The sequence below is a fragment of the Xenia sp. Carnegie-2017 genome, unplaced genomic scaffold (genome assembly GCF_021976095.1).
Source record: "Xenia sp. Carnegie-2017 unplaced genomic scaffold, XeniaSp_v1 HiC_scaffold_1, whole genome shotgun sequence".
Lineage (NCBI taxonomy): Eukaryota > Metazoa > Cnidaria > Anthozoa > Malacalcyonacea > Xeniidae > Xenia > Xenia sp. Carnegie-2017.
Window position 1 is genome coordinate 6,227,149 of NW_025813402.1, and position 10,630 is coordinate 6,237,778.

The 10,630-nt window shown below is 33.3% G+C and overlaps 1 protein-coding gene across 1 annotated transcript; it reads right to left on the reverse strand.

Annotated features, from left to right (window-relative positions):
• Positions 1–463: 463 nt before the first annotated feature.
• LOC124433667 (ADP-ribosylation factor-like protein 5B) lies at positions 464–5,439 on the reverse strand. The gene is made up of 9 exons (XM_046983446.1): positions 5,134–5,439; positions 4,667–4,727; positions 3,855–3,909; positions 2,781–2,873; positions 2,594–2,677; positions 1,934–1,984; positions 1,344–1,418; positions 1,225–1,250; positions 464–757 (listed from the first exon to the last, which is right to left on the reverse strand). Exons 1-9 carry the CDS (start codon positions 5,180–5,182, stop codon positions 712–714), a joined length of 540 nt encoding a protein of 179 aa, XP_046839402.1. The 5' UTR covers positions 5,183–5,439; the 3' UTR covers positions 464–711.
• Between the last annotated feature and the right edge of the window lie 5,191 nt (positions 5,440–10,630).

Below are 10,630 nucleotides of genomic sequence, written 5' to 3' on the forward strand. Positions count from 1 at the left end.
ACATAACAGCAATCCCTGCCACCGACCTTGATGAGCGAAAAAATTCATAAGCATGCAGGGAAGAATGCATCTATATTTTATGATACACCAACCAAGCGTGTTCCCGACGCATGCGCAATAAGTGAATAGGACATACGTGCAAAAACATTAGATATAAGGATGGAGCTTGTATGCATCTGAAGTTATCCGATGGTTTGGTTGTGTAGCAACACGAAACCTTCGAAAATTAAAAACGAAATCATGGACAGGCAACGGATCACATGAAATACGGTAATTATGAAGTATTGGAACGGGATCTCAATTCAAAATCTGATAACAAAATTATATAACTCTTGTTTTTCATGCAGATGTCATGCGCGAGATGTTGTAATAAGGAATGGACTTAAAAATATCAGGAATGCCCTACCAGTTGTGTATAAGAGACTTTCAGAAATGAATCAAATGTAGTTACATGACGACGATGTTCGACAAGCAATATAAATTCAATTTTTGTAATCGTCGTTGGTTTAAACACAATGCTTTTTTAGCATTGAAAATACGAGATCAGTACATTTCTAGAGGTCTCTTCTTCATAAAGAACAGGTATAGATTACGTATATTCCCCCAGCAGCATCACACATATTAGTAATCCTGGCTTTAGTCTGAATACAAAATGTCTTTAGTACAAAATGGCATCATTTGACTATGTTATAGTGTCAGGTAACATTTTGTCTATCTTTTCCTGTGGTTTACTATCCACTCCAGACCGGAATACAAACTAAAGAATGGATAGAATTTATTCATAGGAATGACGGCAAAAACTGTTGACATTGATTAAACTCCATATTAAAACTTACAAGGCATATTTTACCAGAAACTTATTTTTGTGACAACAGACTGGCAGTAATTAGTGCAAGTAGTAACATGAGTAACATGAGTAACATGAGTGACATGAGTAACATGAGTAACATGAGTGACATGAGTAACATGAGTAACATGAGTGACATGAGTAACATGAGTAACATGACCACCATTCTTTTTTTAGAAACATTTATCACAATGACCTACAAGTTGCTACAAACACATTTCCTCGTACACAATTAATATTAAATTGAAGTGCAGAATAGCGAACAGTTAGCTAGTGACCATAACCTAATTCATTTTAATACACGGGGGTAGTCGCCCTGTCGTCACTATTGGTTCATAGACTTATATTAATCAATAGGTTTAGCATTAAAAACTCACCCTTCTCCAGTTAACGCACAGCATGCCTGAAAAAGAGGGTCATAAACAATAAACATTTCCCCACAAAAACATGACGTTATTTCAAAACTAAGTTGCACGGCACTGATCTATTTAGCTACCTGTATATGCCAACCATGGTCTTTAATCGCAGTTAGATTCAACTGCTGTGAGATTTCAGCCGAGTTCATGGATCCCTATAAATGATGATGAAAAAATGAGTTACGGTCAAACACAGTCAACATTTTGCTATTTCTAAGTAAACGCAAGTCTTGAGTAACATTACTAGTTGTAAAGGCTAGTCAGAGATTCAAGAAATCAACAGAACAGTAAATTTCCAAAAGCAAGCATCCAATGACTAATAATATCGTTGAATCCAAAGAAAGAAAGAATGCATTCCTTTTTATAAGAATATACGTAGCCACAAAACTACGTCACAAGCGTCATGCGTACAACAGACAAACTACGTAGATACGCGGAATTAGGATCCATTCAACTGGCGGGGAGGGGGATTGATTACCAGTCGAAGCATCCCCAAGTCAAAACGTCTCACGTTTAATCGTAAACCTAGCCTCAGGACTTTTTGACCTTGGAACGTTTTTCTCTATTTTTCTCAAGACATTAGGATTAGGGCGATGTCTAAGTGAACTGCGTAGTTTACAAAGAACGGTACTTGTCGTCAAACTGAATGATTGTAATACAAATTACGTACCTTTAGATCTTGTTTATTCGCAAACAATAACACACTGGCGTTTTTCAATTGCTAAAAAAACAATAACACACTAGCGTTATTCAATTGCTAAAAAACAATAACACACTAGCGTTTTTCAATTGCTAAAAACAATAACACACTAGCGTTATTCAATTGCTAAAAAAATAATAACACACTAGCGTTTTTCAATTTCTAAAAACAATAACACACTAGCGTTTTTCAATTGCTAAAAACAATAATACACTAGCGTTTTTCAATTGCTAAAAACAATAAGTCACTAACGTTTTTTAATTGCTAAAAAATACAGCATAAAAAACTTAACGCGTATTTTCAACTAAACAAGGGGACAGTCAAGACATAAATACATGTGTGTAAGGCAACACAGCCATTTGGATTTGCCGCAATGAAAAAAAATCCCCCCCCCCCAGTGCATGGGAGGACAAAATCCTAACGGGTTTAAATTCCCCTCCAACACAAGAATTCATTGTTTAAAACAAATTTTGGGTCTGACACATTTGCAACAACAAAAAAATGAAAAAAACCCGGCATAAACTACAGAAAAGATCATTTCTCAACCTTGTCAAGTTACGTCAGAGTCATGACGCCATGGTAATTTGTATCGTATAAAGTTGGTTAAAATTCTGACATTTTTCAACTTACTTCATTTGCTAACATTCCATAAATTTCCTCTTTAATAACAGCTAATCTTTCCCTGTCCGTACTGTCAATTACTATGATTACAAACTGAAACAAATGAAAGAATTTCATTTACAAAAAAATTTTGTGACAGCTGACACCATTACCAGTATCATATTTGATAGAAACATATAGTACAACATAGACCTACTTCAGTGTTAGCATAGTAAGTATCCCAAGAAGACCTTAATGCTTCCTGTCCTCCAATATCCCACATTAAAAAATGCATATTTTTCCAAACTATCTGCAAGAGAGAAATACAAATGGCTATACAGATACAGAGATAAATATTACAAAAAATACTATCATTAGCAATATTAGACAATAGAAACAAAACCGTCATAGCGGGAGAGAGGTTTGATGGAATCTCCAAAGTTATGTTGTAAAATGTTTTTGTACTGTATTTCTGTTTTACTACTGCATTTTTACCATAAACTACGTTTATACACGTTCAATAAAAATACGTCGTTGACTATTATACGATGTTAAATTAAAATCGTCCAGAGTGTCTGTTGTAACGAGAAATGAACAACGAAAATGTTACTTGGGGGCCACACCAAATGTCCGAGGTACCATAGCTAGTATAAAAAGTCCGTCAAACAAGAGTGATTTTAATACATATAGCAAGTTTCATTTGGAGATTTAGCTGCTATCCCTGATGGCAAGATGTACGTAATAGCGAGGTGTCCGAAAGGCGACAGTTGACTGTACTATAAAATTACTGGATTGAGGATGGAATATAAAATAGCATTATAATGGTGATAATTCTGTAAAATGAAAATTCATTTAGTATGTATGTGAAAGTGCCAGCAACAACAAGAACATAACATGACCAGAAGATCATCATAAATATCTTATTACGTAAAACCACTATGTTAATGTATTCTGACATGTGGAGATTTAAGAAGGCAGATGAAGCAATGGGCATGACATTTCAAAATTCTATACTGGGAACCCTGATATGCACATTTACAAGCTGGCCTGGATAAAGTATTTCACTTTCTGGTAACTTTGATAAAGTTTTGACTTTATTTAGTCTGGATAAAGTTTTGATACAGCTGCACTATTCCAAATCTACTATACATTTTTGAATAATTTTAGCAAGATACAAAATATTTTCTGAGTAATTTTGTGAAAACTTTCTTTAGACATTTTATATATGTCTACAACAAACATTGTTTACCATGCTGTATTAAATACAATTATATGTAGGGCACTGGATTACCTCTTCTACATTGCTTCCAATTGTTGGTGATGTGTGAACCACTTCATTCATTAAACTAAACAAAATTACTCGTGTCAATGCATGTATTTTGACTTTTAATACAATAAGCAGCATAAGTGTAAAGTGACTATACATATGTATGGTCAAATTTAACATCTAATGGAGCTAAATAGCTTGGTGTGAAATTTTAAAAATATCGCTTACATAAAAAAAGTAAATATTCATAACTACATTTATCTTCAAGCTTAGTTTAATGCATGTTTTCAAGACTAGTACTATAAAAACAAAAATGCCTCACTCCATATCAAACTGAGACCCTATTTTTCATTAGTTTACTTTGGTGACCTAAGAAAGCTTGCAATGAAATATTGGGAAATAATACAAGGATCATAACAGCATTTCTTTGACTGCTAATGTAAGTATGGCTGAAGTCTGTAACAAGATACAACACACAAAAAAACAACATAAAATTTATTTTAGATTTCCACTCTTCACAATGTTCATTTATGCTTCATTTACTGCCAGTAAAACAAACTACTCATTTATTAATAAAACAAACAAATTGAACTCCCTTTAACACACACACTAATCAAAGCTCATAATTTTTTTAAAAGCATGCACACAATGTTGTGTTTGTTTATATAAAATTTTACTTTTTTGTTTGAAGGCAATGTAATATAGTACTAGATTAGCTAACAATTAACAAAAATACAGCTTCTCAACAGAATATCTCCAAGTGATAAAACATAAACAAAAACACTTCTTTTGTGTTTCCATTAATACTCAGCTGAATGATGAAAATCTATACTTACAACTGGTACAATATTGTGGTCTTGCCAGCATTATCCAGTCCCACTATAATAACTTTGTGCTCTGAAAATCCATTATAGAAATGTTGATAATGTATAATGAAGTTACCCAGACTGGTTCATGTTTCAAATATCAACGTTTTAAAATGAATTTTCTAATTCTGGTTTCAAATAAACTACATTTGAACTGTTGGAACAGCCGGCCTTTCTCTCAACACTTTTGACAAATTCATGAATGCTCGCTCGCTTTCAGATTCATACATTTGACCGTAATAGAAAAAGTTCACAATTGAAGCAAGCAAAGCAAAATTGAAATCATACAAGTAATGCTGATTACAAAAATATGATGAACAGAAAATAAATTCCAGAATTCTGAATTAAAATATCGTTTTGACAGTGGTGAAGATGAAAAACTCGACTCTATGTTTTAACGACACAGTCGAAGGACAAAAATGTTTAAAGATGCTTACCTTCAGAGGAAAATAATAAGCTAAATAATTTCGAAAATAAGAAGCCCATTTCCGATGAGAAACACTGAAAACTTGTGAATTAAACACAAAGAAAATCAAACTATCAAGTACATCATATACAAAACAATCTTCTTTCAGATGAGCGCCATTTTAGCAAACAGAAGTGGTTGAATCTTTTTTATAAAATGAGAAGATTCTTTGTCTGAATTAACCAATTAGACTTTCATCAAAGTCTCGTACCATAAATGAACAAAATATTATATTCCGTAAACATTTATTTAATATCTGATCATATCTTACAACCTTATGACGTAGGGATAACAGGAAAGAAAGTATTATATGCCACGCTGCTCCATCCAGTTCAATCGCTCAGCGTATTTATAGAGGTCAGTGTCTGAATCTAGCATTTTCTTTTGCAGGATTAATTATTTTTACAAAAAATAGGTACGCAGTGAGTACAAGTTGGTATGCTAGCTTCTTGATATACAGTACATTGAGTGGCAAAATCAGTAATCAAAAATGACTGACTATAGCGAAATACAATCTGTAACTCCATCAAACAACTTTTCCATAAAATTTAATACCTTCTACAATGACAAACCTCCAAAAATGAGCGAATACGCCGAATAATAATAAAATATATATTAATTCAAGGATACTTAATAAATGTTTCGAATACTTGGAGTTCAATGCAGTCCTCACTCAACTCAAGCGCACTTTATACAAACTATGCAGGATCTTATTTTAATTACAAAAATCGTTACGACTATCAAGTTTACGCTGCGTGAAATTTTGTGCAACTGCAAAAAGTATTCCAAAATAGGTGGCAGAAGTCTATTTTGGAGTACATAGACTTTTTTGAGAACTTCTTTCCTAAATCCGAGAGCGAGGGAACTCTCAAATTTAGTTAGAATATTGCAAATACTCGTTTATGTGCATACTTTTGTTGAAGGGTTTAGATGTGATTTTGCTCTAAAATTAATACTTTTGGTATAATCAAAATCTTCAATTGATCATCTGCAAACACCGATTAAAGAATTGAAGTCAAAGATTTTGATTTTTAAGTTTCTATGATAGCACTAAGTCTAAACATTTATTTGTTACACTTACCGTAAGAAACGTTAATTGATCATGATATGTCGTTCTAAAAGAGACACAAGCCTACGTCGTTCTAAAAGAGACACAAGCAACAAAATAGTTAGATATGATGAATGATAGAAACACTTACAGCACTGATTTCCACTTCTCACATCTTCTCGTCCTCTGCATCTGAAAAATACTAAACAACAAGTTAGTGGTATGACAAAATAAACAAACAGACAAAGAAAACAAACAAAAGCAAACAAACACATACCGCAGTTTTAATCTGCAACTATTGCCATGTAAGAAAAACTGTAAGAACAATAGTAAAATACTAATCATGACAAGATTTACAAGTTCACGTATTTCCCAAAACCAGTGTTTGCAGAAGATCTTTTAAAATTTCTGACGAAACTCGTACTTTACAATTATTAACAAAGAGCAGTTGTAAATTGCAAACATTTGCAGGGATAGCTTACTACGATGTTTACATGAAATTGCTGTCAGATGACTTGAATAACTTTATCAAAAAATGTTCGTGTTCACTATGTTGACACTGCTATAACATCCCTCAATGTTATAACAGTAAAAATTGTTGATACAATTATACGTACAATAAAGTGATTAAATATTTAACGTTGACAGCGGTTTGTCTGATACGGTAATCACAATCAGACCAAATATAATTTAAAGATTTTGCAATACTCTGCCAGCGTACTGCAATTTCTTTATGTAACTTTGATAAATCAATTGTAAACTCAATTTCATTTTAATGTTACATGCAAGATCGCAAACATATTGACTTTCACAAGAAACATCTCCATATTAACATGTCAACAAGCATGTTAACTGAACTGTGCTAACTTCTATAACATTACTTAATGCCAGTCAATGGCATAGAAGTGCCAGTCGGTTAATCCCAAATATCAAAATTTTTCCTAACATCGATAACAGGATATACAAATGAACTTTAAAATATAAAATAAAAGCATTATTTCATAGAGATTTGATTCTTTGTCGGACAGTCTGGAAGAATAGATACTGACTATCGAGGATGAGGAAGGATGTTTTGTGTCGAAGGATAATCTAGTTCTTTTATTGGCAACATCTTTATGTGGAAATTATAGTCTAGAAATATAGAATAATGGAGATATCATCGCATTAACTACTAAATATATAATACTACTAAATACTCAACCGTCTGTATTTTCTACAAAAATTCTTGATACTTCTTTACTACAAAAATTCTTGATACTTTGATACTTTTTGTTTGGTTTACCATTGTTATTTAAGAGTTGTTGTGAGTCACTTCGCTGCCATTTTTCCTCTTAACTTTTGCGATTCTCAACCGTTCATTATGGTATTCGCGTTTTAAACTACTTGATTTAAAGCTGAATTCCTGAACGGATGATTTTATTGGAAAGTCCATGACACCCTAAGTATGATTTTGATGTCTTTAGAGTAGTTTGTGTACTGCCAAAATTACACTAATTGTCGTCCTTCCTCTGACCCGTCTTGCAACCATTCACGAATACTACATTAAAATACTTGAATTCAGGAAATGAAGTAAGGCACCAGCAAAGTGACGATATATAAAGTATGAACAAAGACAATACGCGAAGCATAGAAGATTAGATTTGACATGTGCACAAACAAAAGCAAGACTATGCACAAACCGAATAATAAACAAAAGAAAATTCTGCTTTTTTTGTCTTTTTAAGTCTCGCGAGGATAAAAAAACTTAAGGTTTCTTGATAATGCTTATTTTACTAGTGAAACCAAGCATTGATGACCCAAGTTTTTGACTCCATTTTTGACTGAGTACAAAGCATTAACAAGCTCAATCCTAGACCACGACATCTTCATAATCGTAATTTAGGTATCACTAGCAGATCCAGCACTAGTCAAAATAAATTATAGTTGCTCAATTTTAAATTCAAAGTACTTTCAGAAGAACACCATTGGTTTTGAATTTCTAAAGAACATAGTTTTTCCAATGGATTTGCCTCTAAGGACTTAGAAATGTAAATACATGACAAAATGTGCTGCAGTAATTTATTTGATTTACCCAAGATTCGCCACTGTTTGGTAATACCGCTACGAATCCATGCTCCGACACCAAGATCTCCCCAACGATCTATCAATTGTCCTTATTCACCTTTTTTTGGGATTGACACAGAATTGCACTTCTATTCAAATAATATAAAAATTGGTACGCAGTGCGTACATATGGATAGCCTTTACTTTCTAATTCTTTTTATATTTGCCAAACGCCCTCCCTCACTATGCATGTCACGTATGTTATGTCTGCTTGTATCGCAATAAGTGCTTAAGCTAGAAGAATTGTCACAAATTTATCGAATAATTTATTTTCATTTATACTGAAAATAACTCGTCCACAACTTGTTTTTCAAAACAGTTTTCTGACGTGTATTAACTAGTTTTGGGCCACAGACGGTGTTGTTGGTTGTTATTTTTTCAAATACCTTTTTGAAAAGACCATATATCGGAGAATTCTGTGCCGATTGCAAACAACGTTTAGTCTTTGAAAGCTAAGGCTTTGCACATTGCAAGTGATAGAAGAAATTAATTGTAATTCCAGGTCATATTTCCTGACAAATATGAACTGCTGATGTTTATTCTCATAAAGTCATTTGATGCCTTTTAAATCCACGCAAAATTGCAAATGATATCTTTAATTCGTACGTGAATGGAAATCAAAATAAATTCATTTGCATTTTGTCTTTAATTGAACTTGCCAATTAACAATACGATAGTTCATTTGCCCAATCGATAATGGAGCTCTTGAATTAATAGAAGACTATAGACGGTCTCTTACAAGTGACGCCAACGACACCAACGACATTTCGAAATAATGACATGAACGACACTTCAAAAAGACGACATAAAAGACATTTAAGAAAGACGACATACAAGACATTTCAAAAAGACATGAACGAAAAGAACAAAGGGACGTTTTGCAAATTTTGGAAGTGGGGGAACACTTTAAAAATCTGATGGGCATGGCCTCTCGTGTAAGGGTGTGGTCACTGGTTTGTAAAAGCTAATATGTAATTTGTGACATTTTCAAGTTACTTTTAATTAGAAAATTTTATTCAAAGCACTTAGTCATGTAGTTATCCAACAAGCAAATGCAAACAAACTATCTTGCAGAGATTATGGGTTCTACATAATTGATATTTGCTAGCCAAGATATAATATCACGTGGCCAACGGCGTTCCTCCAAGTGTGATGTTTCATAAAGGTAACGTCGTTTCTCTTGCATAAACAGTTGGGGAACGCCGTTCTCCTGTGTTTCCCCTTCAAAACATCACCGATTAATCTTTCAACGCGAACGTACGCTTTGCATCATGGTATTTATTGCATAAGGCTTGGCATGTATCATGCGCTTATTAATTTTATTACGCACTACAAGTTATTGCCGTAAAATTTTGAACACAATTGAAGCGCGAATAACTAATCGACATTCCAAAAATACTCGTGAAAGTAAAGAAAGCACAAAACGGTATGCTTCGTCATTATTCGTATATTTGAATAAAACGGAGGTACAGACCCCTTGTACGGACGAACTGAGCCTTCGGGACAATTACTATAACATAATGCTTGGCCACACATGCGCAGCGGCTACGCACAAAAATATTTCAACAGAAACATGCATCGGAAAAAGCCTGCTGAAACAATGAAAAAAGAACTTTACTTTGTTTCAATGATCAAAAAATAGCCATATGCTCTGTGACGCAAGCAAAGAAGAATGTTTTGTGAAATTCATAAAGTACTGACAATAATAGATCAAGCGTGTAGGTGTACAACTAAATACATAGCAATGGCAGGTGTTTAATCAGATGTAGAGAAAAAGTATACATAACTCATAAACATCCTTTTTGCCACCCCCGTTTTTGCATTCAAGAGCCTAGGTTTCCGAAAATGTGACGATTGAGTAAGCTGAATTTTTCAAGCAATATATATTTATGTATGCCGTTCTCTTGAAAAAAATATTGCAAATCATTGCTCGTTCAAGCATGTAAACGTATTAATAGAAAGTATTTTAAGTTGAGAACTTTTTCATCTCTTTATAATGATAGAAGAAAAAAACTTTTAAAGTCATCTCAGGTGAGAAAATATAAACAGAAGAAGAGAAAATAAAGTGTGTTCAGCAATATCAGTAAATTCTATTTTTACTGATCAATTATCATCAATTTTTTATTGATTTAGAGCCAGCTTCCTCAATATAACTTTTTGCTTAAGAGCTGTGCGACAGCTTTGTTTGAACACGTATCTTCCATTCATAAACGCCTATGAAATATGTTGTGTATATAGCAGAATTCAAAGGCAATTTTTGCATGATTTGCAATTAAATTGGAGCGGAAAAAGGAGGAATTGATAATCAGCGTTGTAA

Bases quoted from the DNA above. Each gene is read 5' to 3' on its own strand.
- LOC124433667 (XM_046983446.1), bottom strand. From the start codon at position 5,182: ATGGGCTTCTTATTTTCGAAATTATTTAGCTTATTATTTTCCTCTGAA. The intron at 2,874-3,854 runs GTAATCCAGTGC...TCTCTCTTGCAG, and splicing joins TTGGAAGCAATGTAGAAGAG to ATAGTTTGGAAAAATATGCA. The intron at 1,251-1,343 runs GTAGCTAAATAG...CCTCTTTTTCAG, and splicing joins ACCATGGTTGGCATATACAG to GCATGCTGTGCGTTAACTGG.